This window comes from Nannospalax galili, unplaced genomic scaffold, assembly GCF_000622305.1.
Source record: "Nannospalax galili isolate Female #2095 unplaced genomic scaffold, S.galili_v1.0 scaffold696, whole genome shotgun sequence".
NCBI classification, from domain to species: Eukaryota; Metazoa; Chordata; class Mammalia; order Rodentia; family Spalacidae; genus Nannospalax; species Nannospalax galili.
Window position 1 is genome coordinate 337,964 of NW_008338534.1, and position 25,492 is coordinate 363,455.

The window sequence follows — 25,492 nt, forward strand, 5'->3', positions numbered from 1 at the left end:
TGATTCTATCACTGTTTTATGAGAACCTTCACCATCTTCCCAGTGCACAGAAATCAACTACCTGAGTGGTTTGATCAAGACGTTCCATGACCTAGGATCAACTAACCTTTCTGGTCTTATCTCCTACAACACTCTGTGTAGATGTCTACATCCCACAAATGTGCTTCTCACTTTGGCACCACTCCAGGCTGGCACCTACTGTTTTTGACTCCTGAATTCATACAGTAAAATTACTCATCTTTATGGGCATACTTCAAGTGCCATTCATTTATGAAGTGATTTTTGAGCATGTCACCTGTAAAATCATCTTTCTTTAGTAAGAGCCATTTTCCTTAGTGCTATAAGACTGTGCACATCCATCCTTCCCCACACTGGTACCTTTTCATCAGAGCTCTTATCTTGCTAATGTGTGAATTCCATACAGTAGCCTGTGCATTCTGCTCAGTACGCCTCTGCTGAATGAAGAGTGTCCCTGAGCTGGCTGTAGGGACACAGGAGCATGGATCAGATAGGATCAAGCCCAAGGGGCTTAATCTGATAGATCAGTCCTGCTTAGCACATATTTCAGTGTAACGTACCACACCTGGTGAGGGGAAAAATAACATTTTTCGTTGAGAATTCTTTCCAAACTTATTTTAGCTCCTTTGAACTGAGTAGTTTTCAACTAGTATGAATGGAAAACACCATTATGTACAGCTCTATTAAAATGAGGACGTACAGAATCTCAGCATCTTAAGATGTTGGCTTTGTCAATGCTTGGTGTTCAAGCTCTGTTTTTTTTCTCAAAAATTCTTTTGTTTGTTTTTGACAGGGTCTCTCCAGTCCCAGTCTGCCTGGAAGTCACGATGAGGACCAGTCTGGCCTTGATCTCACAGAGATCTGCCTGCCTCTGCCAGGGCTTGGGTTAAAGGTGCACACCACCATGCCCAGTGTCAAAAACTGCTTTTCTAAAAAAATTTTTTAAAAATATTTTTTTATTTTATGCATATGCATGTATTGCCTGCATGTAGGTAAGTGCACCTGTGTCGTGCAGTGCCTCTGGAGGACAGAAGAGACTATCAGATCCCCTGGAACTGGAGTTACAGACAGTTGTTAGCTGCCATGTGGGTGTTGGGATTTGAATCTGGGTCTTCTGCAAGAACAATGTTCTTAACCACAGAGCCATCTCTCCAGCCCCTGCTTTTCTAAATTTTATTAGTTAATTAATTTGTGTGTGTGTGTGTGTGTGTGTGTGTGTGTGTGTGTGTGAAAAAATATACAAGCACTACAGTGTACATATGGAGGTCAGAGGACAACATTTTGGAGTCTGTTCTTTGCTTCTACCATGTGGGGCCTGTGGATTGAACTCAGGTCAGGTTTGGCAGCAACCTCATTAATTACCTGCTGAACAGTGGCCCAAGCTCTAAATTTTAATGTACCTTAAAAGATATATTGGCACCTCAATTCAGAATAAGCCCCATAAAGTCCCATTTTCTGAACATATCAGTGGAACCAGTTTCCTGCCTAGACACTGAAAACCTAGTCAAAGAACTGCCCATACACACTGTGTGCTGGGATCTGCTCTATCTTTTGCATAATCCCAACAGTCTATATAACTAATGGTTTTCAAAGTGACACCATGCAATGAAAAAGAAATGCTGCTCTCCCTTCCATTGTAGCCCACGTGCCCTCATTGCCCCAGTGCTGCTGCCTTACCTGGTACAGTCCCACTCTCACTCTGCAGCAGCGTTCCTGTCACTTGTGCGTTGTTTGGGTTTGCTCCAGGTGCTGCGCAGGGAGGAGGCCCTGCTCCACCCCCGAGGAGCATGCAGGACGGTGGAGGGGGCTGTCCACGTTTTAGTAACACTTTGTGGTCCTGCTGGCAACGGAATCGCGGTGGCACCTCCCGAGGCATGTAGCGGGCGGCGCTTGGCGGTTGTCCGTTAGGCACTGCCACCCTTTTGGCATTGTTGCCACCATTGACTGGTGGCGATGGAGAGCTGCCAATGGGGCTGGCGGCCGCTGGTTGGCTTAAACTTGGTTTCGTCACTTCGGGCACTGCAAGACAAGAGTTGGGAAGGTCTGTGAAATCAAATCCATTTTTCTGATTTTTAAAAAAAATTGTTTTTATTTATTATTTTAGTTTTATGTGTATGAGTGTATTGCCTGCATGTATGTGAGTGCACCTGTGTTGTGCAATGCCGTGGAGGTCAGAAGAGGGCTTAGGATTCCCCTGGAACTGGAGTTAAGGACAGTTTGTAGCCGCCGTGTGAGTGCTGGGAATTGAACCCAGGTCCTCTGCAAGAGCAGTCAGTGCTCTTAACTGCAAAGCCGCTTCTCCAGTCCCTCTAATGATTGTTTTTAAGAAAGCTTACATGAGACCAATTCTAACCAGACAAATCTTCCTCTGTTCTGAGAGGACACAGTCTTTCCAAATTCCTTGCCAGGAACTTCAGTTTATTGAGGGCAGGAGTGGTGGTGGGTCATAGTGATGAAGAATCAAAGACAGCAAGATCACAGAGTTACATTCTATTAAGTGGGGAGTGAAGCAACCACCATTCACTTCACCAAATCCTGGAAGGGCTGACTAGCAGGTACAAATGACAGCTGTGGCAAAGTCCTCAGTAAAAGGTGAGGCTTCTTAGCCCAGGGGATTCCCCCCTTCAATTTCTTTCTTAAAATTATTTTCTACCTTTATTTATCTGCTCCCCCACAATGTGTGTATGTGTGTATATGTGTGTGTGTGTGTGTGTGTGTGTGTGTGTGTGTGTGTGTGTATACACAAGCATGCCATGGTGCACTCGTGGAGATCAAAGGGTAACTTGTTAGTCATTCTATCCTTCTACCATGGGGGTCCTGGAGATCTAACTCAGATCATTAGGTTTGGTGGCAAGCACCTTTACTTACTTGGTGAACCAACTCACTAGTCCATCATCCAGTTTCTTAAAAGAAGGCCTTTGTCTGGGAGGCAGAGGCAGGCAGATCTCTGTGATTCAAGGCCAGCCTGGTCTACATAGTGAGTTCCAGGCCAGCTGGGGCTACAGGGAGACCCTGTCTCAAAAAGACCGGGCCGGGGGGGGGGGGCGGCTTTGTGAACCTTTCCTGAAGTCCCTGGACCAAACAAGTGGAACACACTTCACCTGTGTTCTTGTAACATGCTGTGCAGTGAATTCACTGGGTTATATTTGAATTCTCTACTTATAGGCCCCTCTCACTGGCCATAAGTCCCTCAAGAACAGGGACCCATCATTCATAATTTTTTCTCTGGACAAGCACAGGGTAGGCACCTACAGAGAGCTATAGACCTGGAGAATCACAAAACTGGCTCTGCTTCCTTTATAAGCCACCCCAAACTCAAAGCCTTGTCAGCATCTTCATAAATGGTAGAATTATAAATCTTTTAGTGTGTGGTGTTTATTTTTGTTGTTGTTTGTTTTCTAGACAGGGTCTCTCTGTAGTTCCAGCTGGCCTGGTACTTGCTATGTAGACCAGACTGACCTCAATCTCAGAGATCTGCCTACCTCTGCGCAGCTATTTTTAAAAATCTTTTAGCTCTTTCATTAATACAAACTATCAAAGAGCATAGAAATGTGTAACAGAGCCATCAAGTTACTACACCCTGCTGGACCCACTGGCTCCCCTCCTCATGCCTACAGAGCTGGTTCTCTCTGATCTGCACCTCCAGTCTTTACCCTAGCAAAAGACCATCATTGCTCCCCTATTAGCAGTATTTTTGAATACTTTGTCTGAAAAAAAGATCATTACTCTTCCCAAGAAAATCTGTCCTGCAAACAGAGGCTGGCAGTTTTATAAAAATAATCTGAGGCCCAAATCCCTGCCAATCAGAGTAATGCTGGGGCCAGCAGGTTGCCATCTAACTGGTTCCTTTATAAGGAGATACATCATCAGAAACCAGGGGCCCAGACTATCTACCACTGTACATTACTGAACACTGCGATTGACAAGATAAAAGAATAGTTGCCTGAAGTAAGTTCCAGGTAACTCATATGTCTATCCTTAGCCAACTGCAAGGCAGTACTGGCTTCCCAGTCAAAGGGCAGTGGTTGCAATGTGATGAGCAGAATGAAATTTTAAACAAGTCATTTTCTAATATTAACACAGTACCCTCTGTAGAAGATATAGCAGCGGATGGACAAATAACTGGTAAATGAAAGAATAAGGGTCATTTACAGATCCCTTTGCTGTTTCTTTATGAAAGATGCCATGACATTTACTATCTTTTATGAGAATAAGGAAGACGCTGGCATAAAAGCTGGGTGGAAGCTTTAAGTGAACCAGATTGGTCACAAGCTTTAACTCATTTTTTAAACTAAGACAAATTAGGGGAGCCTAAAATGAACAATGATCTAACTTTGGTCTGACTGACTTTATAGCATCCACGGCTATTTCTTTCTTTTTTTGAAATATATTTTTAAAATATTTTATTATTTTTATTTTGTGTGTGTGTGTATATGCATGTATTGCCTGCATGCAGGTAAGTGTGCCCGTGTCATGCAATGCCCGTAGAGAACAGAAGAGGCTGTCGGATCCCCTGGAACTGGAGTTACTGACAGTTGCTAGCTGCCATGTGGGTGCTGGGATTCAAACCTGGGTCTTCTGCAAGAATGTTCAGTGTTCTTAACTGCTAAGCCATCTCTCCAGCCCCCTTTTTAAATATTTTTATTGAGCTTTTGTACATTTTATACAACAGTCCTTAATCCAATCTATGCCCCACCCCCACCCCCTACCAGACCTTGTGTATTCCTGCTATACATGGTAAGTCCTATCTGGCCAAGCATTTTTTTTAAAATAATTTATTGAGAATTTTATACATGCATATAAGGTGTTCTGATCAAATCCATACCCACTCCCTCCCCTCCAATTCCTTCCATATCTCCCTATCACTTTTTTCTGATAACTTCATGTGCTTTTCTTCTTCTTTTATTTATTTATTTTTAATGGGGCTTTTGGCTGCTCTAACATTCCCCCCTCTGAAGAAGTAACCCTAAAATCTTTTAAGGATTAGATAAAAGTTCCCAAATACTTTCAACATTTTGGCCTTTGGAATGGAGTACGTTGCTAAGAGGCCCAAGCACATTGTGAGTTTTAGCCAAGAAACTGGCTACTTTTCTTTGGGGTCTTTTTACCCTAACTGCCTAGCCAATTCCTACCTCCTGTTCTTATCACACCATCCTCTGAAGAGGTTATCCAACTTGTGGATAGGAAATTAGGACTCAGACTGCTCTGGCTTCTTCCATGCTGAATAGGGAGGGACGCAGGGTGAGGCAATTAGAGTACCCTTTCAGTGGGTCTATCTAAAATTAGACTCCCAAATTGCATAACTCTTATCACATGGAAGCAGGATCCAGGTGCTCTCAGGCAGTCCCCTACAGTCTCAGCCCCTATGCCAGAGGGAGGCCAGAGCCGGGCACTCTTTGGCGGTCTGCTGAGATCACAGCCGCTACACTGATGGAAGTCAGAGCCCACCCTCTCAGGCTGTCTGCTAGGACCTCAGCCTTGGCCTCGCATCTACGGCTATTTCAACCAAAAAATACAATGGGCATTATACACTGTGCAAGTTTCCCTGCGCAACCCCCACAGAGCATTTTCTTACTACCATATCATATCAGAGATGGATATGGTAAATGTGAGAACACAACTACTTTCCCTCTGATATGCTTCTGTCTCAGGAGCTTTGTTGGTAAAACCAGGACATGATTTAAAAACACACACACACACACACACACACACACACACACACACACACACACACACACAGGACCCTGTGAATCAGCTAACTATGCTGGAAGATCTAAATGGATTTTTTTTCTTTATTATACTTCTTGGTAATAAAGAACTTTTAAGCAAGCTGATGAGATGGCTCAGCAGATAGGGGTACTTGCCACCAAGCCTGACAACCTGAGTTAGATCCCTAGAGCCTATGTGGTAGAAGGGTAGAAGGATAAAACTGACTCCTGCAAGTTATACTCTGACCTTCGTGTGTGTGGCTTTCTCTCTGTCTCTCTCTGCCCCCATACACACACACACACATGTATACATATATGTATATATAAAACATATATATATATAATATATATGGATATAATATTTGTGTTTTTGAGTGTATCACCTGCATGTATGTAAGTGTACCCATGATGTGCAATTCCTGCAGCAGTCAGAAGAGGGTGTTGGATTCCCCTGGAACTGGATTTAGGGATGGTTGTTAGCCAACATGTGGGTGCTAGGAATAAACCTCAGTCTTCTGCAAGAGCAGCCAGTGCTCTTAACCAGAGTCATCTCTCCAGCCCCCAAATCTTTTGTAATGTATATACTTAAGGAAGTTTCTACAGTGGGGAATTTTCTTATGGCTTTTTCTAAAGCACTTAAGTGTTTATCACTCCCCATATTCCCTCCTTTGCCCTACCCTCTCATTCTCCAACCCACTAACCCTTCCTATTCTATATTTTCCCTTTCTCCCTTTATATCACTGCATTCTATTGCCACTCTCATGAAGACACACACACACACACACACACAAACACACGAACACAACCATCCAAAGAAATATGTATATATAAAACATATATATATATAATATATATGGATATAATATTTAAAGGCAAGCAAAATTCTTGATACTTATTGGAGACAAAGCAGCTGTTAGGCAGGAGCAGGTACATTTTATAGTTTTTCCAAATTCAAAGTTAGGACATTAGAATTAGTGTACCTCAAAAAGTGGCTCCAGAATGTCAGGGGACTGTAGAGCAGAGATAATTATTAAGTCTGAATGTATTGCTTTTCAGGCCCACTCTTCTGAATTTTAATGATTTGAAGGTTGTAGCACAAATATGTCTAAAAATGAGCTGCTCTAAATAAGGTCATAGGTTTTTGGTTCTGAGATAGCATCTCGAGTAGCCAGCCAACTTGTTCTGTAGCAAAGGATGACCTTGAACCTCACATCTTCCTGCCTCCATCTCCCAAAGGCTGGCATAACAAAGTACTGGGATTAGAGTAGTATCCACCAACCAAGTCAGGTTTATGTGGTGCTGAGGATCAAACCAGCCTCAAGGTCATAGCTTCTTTGTCAGAGAAAGTCTAGGCTTTGGGGGCTTGGGACATAGCACAGAGGTAAAGTGCTTGCCTCACATGTGTGAAGCTTTGCATTTACTGTACTCCCTCGCCCAAATCTATGCTTTAAATACGGTCTCTGTCTCATGAGGAAATAAAAATATTGTGTAAAACACTGAGTATTTTATTTCTAGTTACATACTCTACTGACTTAATCTTTCCCCTTTCCACTCACTTTTTACTTATACTATTCTCTGACAATTCGAACTTCTAATTGCTATTATTTCTGACAAGCATTAGATGCCATTTTTTCAGGAAAAGCTATTCTTCAAGAAAATTCTGAAATTGGCAAGTTTCTGAATTATATCTATGCACAAACCTAACAACTGCAAACAACCAATACAAGTGACCAGTCTTTTTTTTTTTTTTTTTAAATATTTTATTTACTGCCAGGTATGGTGGTGCATTGTCTTTAGTCCCAGCACTTGGGAGGCAGAGGCAGGCAGATCTCTTTGAGTTCAAGGCCAGCCTGGTCTACATAGTGAGATAGTGAGTTCCAGACCAGCTGGGGCCACAGAGAGACCTTGTCTCAAAAAGACAAAATATAGGCAGGGCGTGGTGGCGCACACCTTTAATCCCAGCAGAGGCAGAGGTAGGGGGATCTCTGTGAGTTCGAGACCAGCCTGGTCTCCATGGTGAATCTAGGACAGCTGAGGCTAGAGGGAGACCCTGTCTCAAAAAAACCAAGAAAAAAAAAATATATATATATATATTTATGTACAGGATTGTTTTGCCTGCATGTATATTAGTGCACCATGGGCATGCAATGCCCATGAAAGCCAGAAAATGGTGTAGGATCCCCTGGAACTGGAGTTAAGGATGGTTGTTAGTCACCATGTAGGTGCCGGGGATTGAACCTGGGTCCTCTGGAAGAACAGCAAGTGTTCTTAACCACTAAGCCATCTCCCTAGCCCCAGTTCCTTTATTTTTAATGGGCCCAAACACATACAGAAAAATTCTAGAAATGTTTGTAAAATGGGCTGTGGATAGAGTTTTGTGGTAAAATGCTTACCTAGTATGTAGAGGCCCTAGATTCAATCCCCAGCACTGCCAGAGAAAACCCAAACCCAAAAACAAACAAAAAAACCAAAACAAAAACCAAAAGCAACAACCCCTCCCCTCAAAAAAACCAAAGTTTTAAAAGTAGTAGTTAAAATGCAAACGGGATATGAAAATAATTTTCGGTTGACAATTTAAAAGTTCAAAGCCTGACCTGACCTGACCCATGCGTGAATGGCTAACCCATACCAAGCACTTTTCAATGTCCCCACTTCTTCACCTTCTCATGCACACTGGCTTTTGCACTCAACACCTCCTTCCTTGTTAAGTCATCAGCATCTTCTCAGCCAGTCTAGAGGGCCCTGGGGTCTGGTTTCCCTCATGTTCATAGCTCCTGACACTACTGGTCATTTCCCTGTCTGTGAGACCTGCTCTGGCTAGCTCTTCAGTTTTTCCTCATTATCCTTTCTGTGTTTCCCATACTGTGGATCAAGGGTTAAACAGGAAATATTTAGCCTTTATTGGCCAAAAGGTGTTGGTTTCAAGAACTCATCATAGCACTAGGAGGGTAAAACAGCCAGAGTCTGGCTCTGCTCCAATAAAATTTTATTCATGGATAGTGAAATAGGAATTTTATATTCTCATAGATATTGATCTCTTAAACAACTGAAATATAAAAAAGAATTTTCTTCATTCATAGACAGTATAAAAATAGGCAGCAGGTCAGATTTGACTTGTGGGACAAAGTGGCAGCCCCTGCACCTTTGACTATACTTTTAATTGTAATTCCAAAATGGCAACTAATTTGGCCACAGCCAGCCACACATACTTACTCTGGTTTTTGAGACAGGGCTTTATTCTGCAGTCCACATTGGCCTCCAACTCACAGAAATCTTCCTGCCTCAGCCTCCCAAGTGTTGGGATTATAGACATGAGTTGCCATACCCATGAATTTACATCTTTAAACTTTTTATGTATTTATTTTTATTTTATGTGTATGTGTGTTCTGCCTGTATGCTTATAAGTGCACCCATGTGTGCAATGACCACAGAAGTCAGGAGAGAGCATCAGATCTCCTGGAACTAGAGTTATAGTTGGTTGCTAGCTGCCATGTAGGTTCTGGGAACAGAACCCCAGGTCTTCTGTAAGAGCAGCCAGTGTTCTTAACCACTGAGCCATCTCTCCAGTCCCTTAAAAAATTTTAAATTACATCTATTTATGTGAGTATGTGTGTGGGAATGCATATGCCACGGGGGTAAATGTGGCACTCAAAGGATGACTTTTGGGAGGACTGCAAGTCTGATGCCAACTTGGGCAACATAGTGAGATCCTGAAGATCTTGTCTTAAACAAAACTCAAAATAAAAAACAAAACAAGCCAGGCATGGGGGTACATGCCTTTAATCCCAGCACTCAGGACACAGAGGTAGGTGGATCTCTGTGAATTTGAGGCCAGTGTGGTCTACATAGCCAGTTCTAGGCCAGCCAGGGCTACAAAGGGAGGCCCTTTAACAACAACAACATAAAACCAAACCAAGCCAAGCCAAGCCAAGCCAAACAGTGTCTAAAGTGCAGCTCAGTGGTAGAGTGCAGGTTTTGCCTATATTTTGTCAGTATCAAAAAACAGGTAGGGACTGCCTACTTCTCACATTAAGTTACTTGGGTACAAACTCTCATGTTGAGACTTTATCATTTGTACAAATGTTTACCAAATCATTATCTCCAATTTAGATCTTTTTAACCCTTTCCCTTCTCCTCAAACTTGTTCCCCAGCCTTGAGCCCCATTATCTACCAGCACAATGAAGTCATCACTCAATTGATGCTTCAGCCTAGGGGTGTTTAAGCCTCAATCTGTTCCCGCCCAACATACACTGAACTGAAGTTTCTTTCTACTTCCTTCTTCCCTCTTTATCACCACTGTTCTGACTAGGCATGCCCCACTTTCCCTAGCTTCCACCTGGGCATTTTTGTGCTCACTCATCTGAGCACATGTTTTATGATAGCTCATTTTCAGAGGTAGCTAGTTCTCTTCCTCCCTATTTATCCATCATTGTGTGTATGATGTTTGTGTGTGTGGAGACTGCAGGTGTGGGAATACCACAGCACATATGTGGAAGTCAGAGGACAACTTTTGGGAGTTGGTTCCCCTACCACAGGATCCCGGAATTGAGCTCAGATCACCAAGCTTGTGTGGCAACCACTTTTACCCACTCAGTCATCTTACCAGCCCTAGTTCCATTTCCAATCAAGTGTTCCCCACCTATTAGGTCCCACGAGTACTTCTACAGTGTGGGTGGTCCTGCAGATAGTCTATAAATTATCCAAGTCATTGCCACACACTCATTCTTATATGTCTTCTGGGATGAACCAATGTAGTGCAATGACCCACAATCCCAGATATGCTGATGGGAAATGCTGTCCTTCAGATGTGTGCCAACTGGGCAAGGTTATGAATTAATGCTTTGATTGAACCACAATATCTAAAAAATTAACTGATTCACTGAGCTGGAAGCTTTCCCCCATTTCTTTGACTCACCCTTGGCACTTTCAGGGTCAAAATAAAAAAAAACACCCCATAAAGCAGGTATTTGTCGAGGGCATACATGTTCAATTTTAGGTACCAGAGTCCTATCTGAGGCTCCCTATTTAGGAAGCTATGGGAGCTAAACAATCCCAGGTGTTGAAACCTACCTGAAACGGTAAGTTCCTTAACCAACCTGGCCCAAGCTGTGCACAGTCTATGGAGGTTTCCCCTTTTACACTGACGTCTACTACATAACTCTAATCCCCTATCTGGATACTCTATCTCTGGTAAATAGCTAAAGGTTCATGTTAGCTTTGAAAAACCAGTCATTTCATACTGATATTCTCATTAAGCCGACCATCATCCTATAGTATCTTTCAACAAGGCTAAATTGCTATACCCAAATTCTGCCATTCTATAGTTTGTATAACTGGGCTTTTTAATGCAAATCGTGCCCTTCACCCTTGTTAAATTTCACTAAGTTAAATCTTATCCATAATATCATTTTCTAAATTCTTTTACTTCTAATACCCACAAAAGAGAATCTAAATTGCCAAGTATTTTTCTCTTCTTTTTGCCTGAATGGTAGGCCTAGCTCGAGCCTACATCCTCAGAGAGCCTCCATCTGAAACCCCGTCCTACTCTCCTCTCCTGAATTCTCACTACATTGCCTTTCAATGACGGAAGAAGGAAGAACATATAACCAATCTACTTTTTCTCTGAAATACTGAAAAATCTTACTTTAATCCTCCGTACAACCCAAGACTTGGCACCAACACAGTCTTTTTTCTTATAGAGTCTGCTGGGGAAAGAGGAGTAGATTTGGAGTTAAGGGGAGATTGCTTAAGAAAGATACCATCTTTGGGGAGAGAGGAACAAGACCCAGAAATGTCAACCGAGGGAAAAGAATAGGATAGAAATTATACAACAAAGATGAAGAGGTCACAGTAAAACTGGGCATGGGAAAAAAAAGGAAAAAAAAAAACGTAGCACGGTTAGGGGCATTCCTCAACTAAGAATTTAACACAACTCAGATCTTTTTTTTTTTTTGAGACAGGGTCTCCCAGTAACCCCAGCTGGTCTGGAGCTCACTATGTAGACCAGACCAGGCTGGCCTTGAACTCACAGAGATTTGCCTGCCTCTGCCTCCTGAGTGCTGGGATTGAAGGTGTGCACCACCACGCCCGGCTAGATCTTTCTATTTTTAAAAAATATTTTATTTATTATTTTTATTTTATGTGTATGAGTGTATTGCCTGCACCCATGTCATGCAATACCCATGGATGTCAGAAGAGGGCATTAGATCTCTTGGACCTGGAGTTGCAGATGGCTGCTAGATGCCATGTGGGATGCTGGGAATCAAACCCGAGTCCTCTGCAAGAGCAACAAATACTCTTAAACACTGAGTCATCTCTCCAGCCCAAGAGCTTTCTTTTCTTTTCTTTTCTTTTTTTTTTTTTTTTTTTTGGTCTTTTTGAGACAGGGTCTCTGTAGCCCCAGCTGACCTGAACTCACTATATAGACCAGGCTGGCCTTGAACTCACAGTGATCTGCCTGCCTCTGCCTCCCGAATGCTGAGACTAAAGGTGTGCATCTCCTGTTTTCTCCCCATTTCTAACAATTAAATCCCTTGGGGGGGGGGGCTGAAACAGGCCCTCAGCTACTTTTAGAATTATTTGACTTTATTTTCTGATTGTGGAAGTAGGGAGAATATGGAGACTGGGAAGTGTATTGGCAAGAAAAAGTCCTAAGAAGAAAGTATTGAGTACTGACTTTTTTTTTTAAAGTCTTTGACAGAAGAAAGAGGAATCTACAGGAGAACAGATCTGGTATTATCATTATTATTATTTTGAAAAATGCCTAATGAACTTTCGTTTTCCATTAGAAATGCTACTGATCATACAGAATAAAACCAGAACTTGGCTTCTGTAGCCAGGCTTAGGAACCCAACCACTTCATTCTAACATCCACAGAGCCTGGCTGTCCAGGAAAACACTAATTTTCTCATTTGATATCTCCCCCAAAGTCCTATAAATAGGCCTGGCATGGTGGCACATGTCTGCAATCCTCCATTCTTATATAGATAGTATATTTCTAAAAGAAAGACTACTTGTGGGTTGGGGACTGGTGAAATGTCCAAGGGGGAGAACATTAGTCTCCTAACCAATTAAGATAATTAGAACAAGTTTCTTTCAGTTTACTTTCTACATCACTACAAAGTCCCAGGCTACATTCTTCTTGAAATGCCTTTGATTAGAAATCTAGTAAATTGATGTTGAATTATCTGAGAATTTATTTTTTCATAATTACACTTCCTAAGAAAGCTATCTTCAGAAAGATTTCCTAAGACAGCTAAAGGACTTTTTTATTAGTCTTCCAATACTGAGTTGGACATGTTTTGGCCTGGTAGTCACCAAACCAAACAAACCACCTAATCAATCACTAGGGGGACTCTCATTAGGTCAAAGTCTTCATTACTCTAAACATCCCCTCCACCCACCTCCTACCCCTGGTCTGGTTCAGTCACATTTGACATTTTTTTTTTTTTTTTAAACCCAGGGTAGTTCTCACATACTTGGGGCCTTGTATACAACTCACTTATGTCTTCGAGGGCTCCAGCCTGGGTCTGTGAAAGTCTGGCAGCAGCCTGGGCATATGCATTTTGACAACTTTATGCAAATGATTCTAATGCATACCCAATGGAGAACCACATGCTTGAGTATTCAACAAGACACCATCGCAAGGAATTAAGTCTTCCATTCTTAAGGGGTACTAACCAAAAATGACTGTTACCAGAGAAAACTACATAATCAGAAGCAGCAAAGCAGAAAGCCACTGAAAAGGACAGACACAAGGGTCTGAGAATGACCCAAGGGTCACTAGTTTCTGTTTCCAACACATCATTTTCCTCAAGTAAAGTCAACCTAACTCAAAATTGATTTTTTCTTTTCTTTTCTTTCCCCTTAACAAAGCATGATCTAGTCTTTAGCTCAGAGGACTTGTGAACACTCTAGATGTGACATTTTCAGACTCCATGCTTTTCACGAACCAAGGTAACTAACTACTCTCTGCAGTTCCAATCTAGTTAGGAGCTGGAATTTTGTTATTGTTCTACTAAAAGTTTTCAAAGAGTTCAATTCAAAATCATGATTCACATACTTTTAAAATAAAGTATTTACTCGTTTGCTTCTTCCTAAAAAAATGTAAAAAATGTTTGCTTCTTCCTTAACCTAGAAACACTACTTTAAGTGCTTTAAATTTGTTGTTATTCTTGTTCAGTGGCTACAAACAACCCACCTTAATTACTTTACATGCACTCTCTTCTGAGTGTGTTGCAGGCTAAGTCAGCAGCACTGTGAAATCTAAATATAAAAAGTGGATAAAATCTTACCTTTGGTTTTTTGTTCTGTGACCTACAAGATAAATAACAGACATAAGTAAATGAAATTTGCCTTTTAATTCAGCACTGCAATATAAGACAAATTTAATTCTGATAACGCAGATAATTCAAGTTATTAGGATATATACACAATGCATAGGCTTAGTTAAAAATCAGAAAAGGCTGGGAGTCCATTGTGAATCTTTCTCAAGACTATGTCCATATGTCCAGCTATACCTCACATGACTAGCATTAGGAAGAAATCAAAAGATTGTTTTTCTTTTTTAAAAAAATATAGCTGGGCGTGGTGGCGCGCGCCTGTAGTCCCAGCACTTGGGAGGCAGAGGCAGGCGGATCTCTGTGAGTTCAAGGCCAGCCTGGTGTACATAGTGAGTTCCAGGACAGCTGGGGCTACAGGGAGACCCTGTTTCAAAAAGACAATAAATTAAAAATATTTATTATTTTATTTTATGTGTATGAGGGCACTGCCTGCATGTATGTTACTGCATCCATGTTAGGCACTGCCATGGAGGTCAGAAGAAGGCACTGGAGTCCCCTGGAACTGGAGTTAAGGACAGTTCGTAGCTGCCATGTGGGTGCTTAGAATCAAACCTGGATCCTCTGCAAGAGCAGTCAGTGCTCTTAACCACTGAGCCATCTCTCTGGCCTCAAGATTGTTATTCTTTTTAAAAAGCATTCTTCTCATTAAATGATCCTCTCCCATCCTGGAAATGCTGTTTGCTATTTTTATTTCTATAACCATAGAAAAATCAAGCAGATGTGGCCCAGAAACTAGCTATAAATTTAAAAAGATTCTCCCTATGAGTACAGACTCAAATACCTTTGAACTCAAATCTAAAAAGCAAAACACCAGGGACGCATCCTGAAATCAGAAATCACAGTTGCAAAAGAATATGTAAAACCAAGCCTTACCACATCTGCCTGTATGATCTCTGTTCTCCATTTATCTGTTGAAGAGAATATTATCTCTCCCAAAAGGGTTTTGATAAGGATTAAATCAAACAGGCATGCCAATATTCAATTAGCATTTGATTTTCAAAGTTTATAGCACAAAGTATAGCAGGAAGACTGAATTGTGCAAAATCTGAACTAATTTTAAGAGCGCTTTGTTAAAAGTAATAACTAAATAATAACTAAGACTCCATAAAAGTAGTTAACCTAAAACAACAGAGGGCTGAATATGACAATGGGCTTTTGTAGAGTTTGGAAATGAGTAGCAACCACATGGGAACTGCTTCCGGTATTGCTAAGGAGAAAAGGAAAGCGCCTCATTATACAGTCCCTGTGATATAAAAACAAAGCCACAAAAGATCCTGCATAAGAAAAACATCCAAGAGCAACTCAGCCAGAATTCCAGCCATGGTTATTTTACATTACTAAGATACTGAAGGATTCTGACATACTTTTCCAGTCTTTTAAATCTTCTAAAGCATTTTTACATTGATCTGACTTTGTAAGAAGAGTTATTAAAAATGAATGCACCAGGCATGGTGGTTCTTGTCTTTAATCCCAGCACTTAAGTCTATATAGTGAGTTCCAAGCCAGCCAGGGTTACATAGTAAGACGATGCCTCAAACCCAAACCCAAACCCAACAAACAAACAAGAGAAAGAATACTATGCCCCACCAAGGTTCAGGGACTATGGTGGAAGAGAAGGCTCAAAGACTGTAAGAAACAAAGGTTGAGGAGGCCTGGATCGAGAAAGAGTGACATGACAGGACCACTGAACTCATGAACTCACAAGGGTTGTGGCTGCCTGCACAAGATCAAACCAGTCAACAGCCCAGCACAGAGGGGCAGAGGCTCATGAGTCCCCACCCCTAGCCAAGGAGCTTTGGACAACTGATGGCTTCTGGGGGAGGAAGAGTCAGTTTTCTTTAAGGGTGTGGCCCCTGGTGTTGGACCATGCTCCCAGGAGTAAACAGGTAGCACAAACTGGAATCAGTGGGCTATAAAAAAATAAAGAAGACATGAAGTTGGAAGGGGGTGAGGACTGGTCTGGAAGGAGTTAAGGGTAAAAAGGATCAAACTACATTGTATGCATGTATTAAATTCACAAAAAAAACATTAAAAATAGAAGAAAAATTCATAAAGTACATTTTTATTTAAGAACTGTCTACATGCTTTCAATATATTATTCAAAATATAATTAAATGAATGGATAATTAATAAAAAATTAATGCTATGATCTTCTTACAGAGATGCTTACAGCTGGTACTCACACAAGATTACTGCTACTTATGAAAACATGGTCATCTTTGGAAGATATGTCCTATAGTTAGCTCTCCAGTCCACCTCAAAATGGATCCCCTAGCACACTCTGGCCAACTCTGAATCTGACCTAAACAATCTATTCTTAGGACTTCCTAGAGAGCTTCTTACATTTTTGCATTAAAGGACAGGCTAATTGTACTGTACTGAATTTGTGGAACAGTGTCTTAAAATGAACCCGTTTGTCAGTACTAATTGCTAGCTACAGAGCTCAATTCTACTGGAAACCCTTGTAAATTTTTCTATAACCCCCAATTATTCAAGAATGAATGGATTTGATCCACATACCAATTCCTGATGGCAATTTTGGTTTTATTCCATTGTAGCTATTTCTTAGAATGCCAACTGAAGATCAGTTGTAGGGAAGTCAATGCATTGCCCAGTTATAAGCAACAAATCCAAATAATGTCAAATATATTTTATAATGTGGGTGCTCTTAAAAGAGCCAATCCTCAGTTGGTGAAAAGCTGGAGAGTCAGAGCTCATATACTGCCAACATTACACAACACTCCTTTCGCAGCACCAGCTTAATGAATGGAGTCCTTCTTTACACCTCTCTCATGAATGGAAATTTAATATGGTTTACTCAGGGATGCCTCTGGAAGAAGCAAACTGCCACTGAGCACAGTGGAAAAGAGTTCATGTTTAATTTTTGTGTGGAAGAAATTTAATTTCAGCTTTAAATAAAAGCCAACGTTCAAATAAAAGTCCATTACCACCATTCTTCTCCCTCTAGTGCTGAGGAATGAAACCAGTCAGAGCGATCTATCGCTGAGTCACGCACACAACCCTCCTTCATTCATTCTTGATCATTCACTTACTGACAAAAATTTTGAGTGACTACTGGGTACCAGACACAGTTCCTGACAACACAAGTATGACTATGACTTCAAGAAACTTATACTCAATCTAAAGAGGAGGACAGATGCAAAGGGAGTTATAAAGCAATGAGGAAGCAGCAGGAAAGATGCAGAAGCTGAAGAGGCACCACAATGCTTGCTGAGGGGACGGCAACCACATAATAGAACTTCGGGCATGTTCTCTACACTTCTTTCCACCATAGCACACTGTATTCCTCCTAGTTGTCTTTATAGTGCTGGAAACCATTAAGATAATCACATGGGAAGCTCGGTGCCCTTTCCTTAAAATTGCCAAATTGGAATTTAATTCTAAAATTATACAATGGCTCAGTATAATACAATGCTGTAATGACAAAGGGCTAGTCTGTGTCAGCATAGATTGTTAGCTAACCTAGAATGTTTTTTAACAGAAAAATTATTAATTTTTTTTGTAGCCCAGGCTGGCCTTGAATTCCTGATACCCTTGCCTTCATGTGAGAGTTGGGATAATAGGCAGGCATCACCACCCTGGCAAAGATGACTGAAATTTTATAGGCCATAATAAACTACTTAAACATTTTAAAGTTATTGCTTTGTCATTTTCTTCCTTTTGGGTTCGGGGAGGAGACAGGGTCTCACTATGTAGCTCTAGCTGGCCTCGAACGCATAGAGATCCATCTGCCTCTGCCTCCTGGTGTTAATTCATTTTCAGTGTAGATCCATGTTCTCGAGGAGGGCTGACTATCCAGCTGCATAAAGGACATACTTTGTATAAATAATCCTAATTCACTTTCCAGTGTATCCACACCTTCCTTATTTCAAATACTTGCCCTAATAAGCCAACGTGGTGACATACACCTTTAATTCTAGCACTTGGGAGGCAGAGACAGGTGGATTTCTGTGAGACTGAGACCAGCCTGGTCTACACTGTGAGTTCCAGGCCAACCGGAGCTACAGGGAGACCTTGTCTCAAAAGAAAACAAAATATTTTCCTATTAGTAGAATCCACAATCAAAGTTTGCAGATGCATATTTGATTTATCAGCACTGGACATTAATATGTTTAGTGTAATGAAGCTATCTATGTTAAAAAAAGTGATGGAAGAAAAACTGTCTGAAACAATTATTCTGTTACATCAGGTTAGCTGCTTCTGCTCAAGACCCTTGGTGTCCAGTTTATCAACTAACTGTCAATTCCCACAGACTGCAAAATCTGACTTTCTTTTAGTCATTTAGTAGATGAAATGTTTGAGTGCCTGAAGGGAAAAAAAAATGAGTTCCCTCATTACTCCACTTGAGGATTCAATGTTTGATGTTAGCAAGGCATGGAACAATCGAACTAATATCTCAACACTAGTGTATCTGCACATCACCACCTCACTGACAAAGGGAAATGGTTGTATAGCCAAGATGACATACAAAGCCTTGTGTATTATTTGGCCTTAAACTTTTTGAGACAGAGTCTTATGTAGCCCAGCTGGCACAGAACTCATGAAGCTGAGGAAGACCTTGAATTTCTGATCCTCTTGTCTCTACCCCCTAAATGGTAGTTACAGGTGTTCTTTAACTCATAGCTTTATTCTAGAAGTGTAGACAATGCTGATAGACTCAGATAAGCAGCAACACGTTTGAAGCAGGTTTCCTGGCAGCATGAAAATATGAGGGACACACCAGTTATCAACACAACAGAAACACCACAACAGACAGACAAAATCTTAACTCACACAGCAATCTGTTACAGCTTTAAACAATAATTGACTTCTTTGCAATTAAGTTATAATGAACAAATTATATTCATATGTTTAACCCAATAGGGTTATTTGCAACCCAATTCAGAAAACATTTCCAAGATTTTTCATGTGCTGGTCTTCATAAACAATCTATTTAACAATCTATTTATTCAAACAACGAAATCATGGGGAATGCAAATCCAGTGAAGCTGGAAAAATTTGTGATGCCTCTTCTACCCCGTGTTAGGTCTGACTGCCTATGCTGTTCTACATGAACATTTCTCTCAGAACCTGTAACAGTTTATACCTCCATAATCTTAGCTTCAAAAGTAGTATCATGGCAGGCATGCCCAAGCTGCCTCACAATGAGGTTCTGCTTCCCAAATGCACCAGGTAACTGTTAACAAGACCTAGCCATCAAATCTTGTCTCCCAAAACGACACTATGGCAACTCTGCTGAGATATAGTCCAAATTATACATTACCAAAGGAATGGTGAGGTAGGGAAAAGAAGTCAGGCTAGGCAGGGACCAGGTGTGTGTGCTCCCTGGGCTGTGGAGATGCCCTAAAGCAAAGGGCTGTATGTGGGAGCATTCTAACTACTCTCCACTTCCAACAGCTCCATCACACTGTCATTTAGGACCCCTCTCTCTCTTTTTCTTTAAGCGAGTTCCTCAAAGTTACTATGCAGAACAATTAGATCCCATTTGTTTGCTAGTTTTTGAGACAGGGTCATGCTATGCTGTCAAGGTTGGCTGGAACTTGCTATATATATATATATATATATATATATATATACATATATATAATATATAGCTCAGGAGTCCCTCAAACTGACCATCCTCCTGTATCAGTCTAAGTGCTGGGATTGCAGGCATGTGTCGTCATGCCTGGCCCACTAGATTTCTAAAAAAAATTTTATTTACTTATTTATTTTTTGGTCTTTTTGACACAGGGTCTCCCTCTAGCCCCAGCTAGCCTAGAACTCGCTATGCATAACAGCCTGGCCTCGATCTCAGAGAGCCACCTACCTCTGCTTCCTGAGTGTTGGGATTAAAGGTGTGACCATCAAGGCTGGCTGATTTATTTTATGTGTATAAGATGAGAGCTTTATCTGCATGTATGTAAGTACAACTGTGTTTTGCAATGCCTAAGGCGGCCAGAAGAGGGAATGAGATCCTTTGGAACTGGAGTTACAGCAAGAATTTGTTAGCTGTGATGTGGGTGCTGGGAATTGAATCCAGGCTCTCTGCAAGAGCAAGTACTCTTAATCACTGAGCCATTTCTCCATCCTCCAGTAGATTTTTTTTGAGGGTAGTTTTTAGATCGGATTTTCAAAAAGCAAATTTGGCTAAACAACAGTGCCAATGGGCAGGCCAAAAGAACACCAGGGACATTCCAGCAAGTTCTGAAAAGTTAGTCTATAAACTTGATGAAGAAAATGGACACTAAGATTAAGATAAGACAATGTGACATGAATTGAGACTGATAACTCTCTGCCTTTCTCGGTATTGTTTATCAGTGGTTTTGAAAGATCAGCTGTAGTGTTAACATACTCTATTATGGTAACAAGAACAGACCTGACCACTTTCAAATTTTTAAACTTTCAGATAAACTAATGTCTCAGGCAGCATCACGTCAGGTAGCTAAGCTAAGACAGGCTCTTATTCTGACTGCCTGGTAGATACAAAGACAGATTTAAGTGCTTAAACTCACCTTCTGAGTGGCTTCTTTTTTCTTTTTATCCTCTTTCTTCCTTTTCTTGTCTTCCATTAACTGTTCTTCCCTTTCTTGCTCCTTCTCTCTGTAAAAGGTGTAACAAACCAGGTTACCCATGTTCACAATAAATTTCATAGCAAAGCTCATCTCTGTGGCTGTACACAACATAGTACCAATATTTTCTTTAAATCAAAAGGATACATAAGACTTCCCACATTTAGGTATTCCCACATCTTGGTTTGCCACCCCGTTCACAAAACATTACATTAGGCTTGGTTTCAAAGAAGTCTCCTCCAGCACTTTTGTCTGCATAGCAAGCACTTTACTGACCTGAGCTATCTCCCCAACCACATAAAATATTCACCTCTGGTGCTGGGTCAGTGTTCTGGAGGGAGGTTCACAGAATAGACTCAAGCAATTTTTATAGTATCTGCATACACACACACACACACTCTCTCTCTCTCTCTCTCTCTCTCTCTCTCTCTTTCTCTCTCATTCAGAGGATTAATGTACCTTTACTCTGGATTGATTTGATTTGAATATGGCAATATCTAGTTGGCTTTTAGCAATATTCATAACAAACATGCAGACTATATTAACTGAGTTATGACATATGTTTACAGTAAAGCTTAGGTTTTTGTGCATGACCTCTTCAGGATAATGAACATATAAGTTTCTGTTCTGTATTCTATAGTTTTCTTATATACTTATTAATACCATATTCTATACATATTTGCTACCAGTAGTTTTATATGCATATACACTAAAGGTAGATGTTGGTCTCTTTCTTCATTATGGTCCACCTTATTTATTGAGACTTCTAGACTGGCTGGCTGGCTGGTAAGTCCCAGGGACCCATATGTTTTTAACAAGGGTCCTGGGGATCCGCTGTCTGGGGCCGGTCCTTATGTACAGCAAGCACTTTATCTACTGAGCCATCTCTCCCAGCCCTACTACCTGTGTTTTTCAGGCAGATACTAAGTGTGGTATCATTGTGTTATTTATTGGGTAGATTAACAATTGCATCTTCCTACAAACATGAATTAGGTCCATCAGAACCTTCTCAACTCAATTAGAATAAAAACAAAACAAAACACAGTAATAAGACTTCTGGTTACGGAATTGTGCTAAATCCAAAGAAAATTATATGTTATACTGAAAATCTGAAAAGTAACTTCCAAACGTAACATTTATTCTAATGCCCTAAAAATTTTCACTGTATGTATCAACTGAGAAACAACACAAACTCACCACTAAGTATAACCAACTCGGTTCCAATGGGAAACCCCAATCAGCTCACCAAACCTTAGAAGTACAAGCAAAGTTGGAGACCTAGGTCCCAGTTCCCCTTTGTAGGAAACAGATACCACCTATGGCAATTAGGATTTTAAGTAACAACACATTAATCCAGGGCTTCAGAGACATCTAGAATATGACCATGTTAAAAATGAGTCAAATTAAACATGCTAAGGAAATACAGGGTTGCAAATGAAAAACCACAAAGAAGTTTACTGAGGGACTCAAGTTTGAGGAACACAGATCTACTTCAATACTGTTCTAGTTTGCCCTCAATTATTGTGCCAAAACACTTCGACCAATACCAACTTGGGGGGAAAGGGTTTATTTTATCTTACATTTCCTGGTCACTGTTCATCATCAGAGAGCCCAAGGTAGGAACCTAGATGCAGGAGCTGAAGCAAAGGTCATGGAGGAATGCTGCTTACTGGCTTGCTACTCTGCCCCATGTTCAGCCTGCTTTCTTATATAATACAGGACCACCTGCTCAAGGGTGGCACCACGCACAGTAGGTTGGGCCCTCCTATATCACTCAATAATCAAGAAAATGCCCCACAGACAGAGCCACAGGCCAGTTAAATGGAAGCAATTCCTTAATCGAGGCTCCCTCTACCCAGGTGTGTCAAATTGACAACTAAACCAAGGTTAAGAACTGAAACAAGCACCTATTTATAAACAGGTAATCAATGTGTTACTTATAGAAATTTTCTGCACCAGGCATGGCAGTAGATAATCCTAGCACTTGAGATGCCCTGGGAGGTGGAGGTAAGAGGATTGCTGAGTTAGAAGCTAGTATTGGTTACATAGTGACACTTTGTCTTAAAAAGCCTTAAATATAATCAGACTTTTCTTGGCATTCCTTAGGGATAATGCTGGGTTTCCCTGATTTAGATTATCTATACTTAAGTTTGAAGTTTCAAGCTCCTAGAAAAAATAAATTGGCAGTGAGTGGTACACTACTCTGAGAAAATGGGTTTAAGGAAGTGGACCAGATGAGTGCTGACCACCTAGGGAGGCAGGCCACAATTGCTGTTATAGTTGGCTCTAGGGGTCCTGTGCTTCCTCTGGTCAAGCAGAAGACAAAGGTAAGGTTTCCTGTCACTTTAATTTGGCTTCCACATTTTATGCAAAAAAAGGAGCACCCACAGCCTGAACATCTCCTATTTAAATATTTGGTGCTTTGAAAAAGCAGGTTGTCATTTTTTTCCCCCAAGTCTAAAATTATTCCGAAATTGAAGTTTTTTAAATGAGACACTTTCTCAAAAAACAACGAATCTTTTCAAATTCTTTTCCTATAAACAGGTAATTCAAGGAAAGAGACTAGAATTCATGCTCACTGAAAGTGGATTTATTTCCAAAGCAAATATTTTTCAAAGCTTTCCAGGAGACAAGCTTTTTTCACACTGTGTTTTTTTTTTTTTTTTTCTAAACAGCAGCTTGGTAGAATTTGGTCTTCTCCTTACCTTTCACTTAGGAGAAATTTATTTTGCCAAACTGGACTTAAAAGCCTGCCACTGACTTACCTGAATCAGTATGGGACTCACCTTCCTCTTAATTCAGGTGTTCCCTAGCTAGGCTACACATAAATATTTCTAAATTTATGAGTTCTTTAAAAAAGAACAACAAAACAACAACAACAACAAAAATCCTGTGCTGACTCTGGACCCAAGGAAGACACCCACTGTGGCAATAATGGCAAAGTGCTTGCATAGAGGAGGGTGACCAGTAAAGACAGATGTTAGGACAATGCAGCAGCTGGGCTTCTTGTTTCTCAAAAAAGGAGCTATATGCCCAGCGTGGTGGTGCACACCTGTAGTCCCAGCACTTGGGAGACAGAGGCAGGTGGATCTCTGTGAGTTACAGGCCAGCCTGGTCTACATAGTGAGTTCCAGGCCAGCTGGGGCTACGGGGAGATCCTATCTCAAAATAAGTAAATAAATAAATAAAATGTAAAAATAAATGTAAAAATAAATAAATAAATAAATAAATAAATAAGGGAGCTACAAAAACACAAAGGTGAACCCTGTGGAGGCCTATCTAAATTGTACTCAACGTTTTCAATACTCAGAACACACACAAGAAATTGTCTATGTATATATTCCTTCATGTACACACACACACACACACACACACACACACACACACACACACAGTTATTCCCTAGCTGTGTCACTATGAGGGCTACAAAATAACAATAATAAACAGAAATAGGCCTAGTTCGCATACAGACTATGTTTTTTAAATACCATTCTTCAATAAAAGAACAAGAGTTAAATAACTCTAATAGAGCTAATTCTAGGTCTAGAGCAAGGAAAGTCTAAGATGAAAACAGACTGTATGTTTTCAACAAGGCAAGAAAGTACTTAAAGACCAAAGTCACAGAAGACAGTCTTCATGAATGGGACTCTACTATATTGGACAAGAGGAGATCAAAATAAATGATAGAAGAGGTTATAAACCATGATATAAATCAGTAAAATATAAGTTCATAAAAGGAAATTTAAAATGAATACCCTGTGAGGGGAAATGGAGCATTCAGAGAGTTTGGAAATACCTCCCTATTAAATACTTTTAAGAATATTTTATTATTTTTATTTTATGTGTATGAGTGTATTGTCTGTATGTATTTTAGTGCACCCATGTCCTGCAATGCCCCCGGAGGTCAGAAGAGGGCGTTGGATCCCCTGGAACTGAAGTTATAGACTGTTACCCACCATGTGGGTCATCTGCAAGAGCAATCAGTGCTCTTAATTGTTGAACCATCTCTCTAGCCCCCACACCCCATAAAATACTTTTTAAATGGAAAAGAGTAATTAGGAGAAGGCTGGGAGATACCACCTTAAGTAATCTGTAAGAACATCACCTGTTTATTATCATGGCAACCTGTCAGACAACTGTATGTTGAGAAATAGAGGCATACTACAAAATAAATGGCTCACAATTTTCACGGCCATCAAAAAAAAAAAAAAAAAAAAATCAAGGAAACCTTGAAGAACTGCTCTGAATAGAAGGAAACTAAAGAGGTAAGTCCAAATATACTGAGTGGTCCTTTTGCTGTAGAGGTTCAAAAAGTTGGGGTTAGAAAGAGATAACAAAGGCTGGGCATTGTGGCACATGCCTTTAATCCCAGCACTTGGGAGGCAGAGGCAGTTGGATCTCTTGTGAGCTCAAGGCCAGCCTGGTCTACAAAGTGAGTTCCAGGTCAGCAGGGGCTTCGGGGAGATCCTGCCTCCAAAAAAAAAAAAAAAAAGAAAAAAAGAAAGAGATAATTGGGGCGGGGGGATTCTTTAACAGGGGTTGACAAGTCAGTGGAAGTATTGACTTTGTGGTTTGCTTGTTTTAAGAGTTGTTTTTTTTTTCAATCTTTTATTTTTTATGTGTATGAGGGCACTTGTGTTGTACAGTGCCCTCAGAGGACAGAAGAGGGAGTTGGAGCCTTTAGAACTGGAGTTACAGATAGATGTTAGCTGCCATGTGGGTTCTGGGATTTGAACCTGGGTCTTCTGCAGGAATAACCAGTGCTCTTCACTGAACCATCTCTCCAACTCCATAGTGAAGGGTCTTCACTATGCTGCCCCAGCTGGCATGGAACTACTATGTAGACCAGGC

The 25,492-nt window shown here is 40.8% G+C and overlaps 1 protein-coding gene across 2 annotated transcripts in view; it reads right to left on the bottom strand.

Moving 5' to 3' along the window:
- Window positions 1-20,805, bottom strand: part of Tnrc6b (trinucleotide repeat containing adaptor 6B) — a 74,802-nt gene extending 53,997 nt beyond the window's left edge. Inside the window, exons 1-3 of one of the 2 annotated variants that reach the window (XM_008833170.2) lie at window positions 20,585-20,805; window positions 14,022-14,043; window positions 1,696-2,037 (exon numbers count right to left, since the gene is read on the bottom strand). In XM_008833170.2, coding sequence (XP_008831392.1) covers window positions 1,696-2,037; window positions 14,022-14,043; window positions 20,585-20,755 — 535 coding nt within the window. In that variant the 5' untranslated portion in view covers window positions 20,756-20,805. The remainder of the gene's footprint in view (window positions 1-1,695; window positions 2,038-14,021; window positions 14,044-20,584) is intronic. The other variant, XM_008833171.2, reaches the window with a different exon arrangement.
- Between the last annotated feature and the right edge of the window lie 4,687 nt (window positions 20,806-25,492).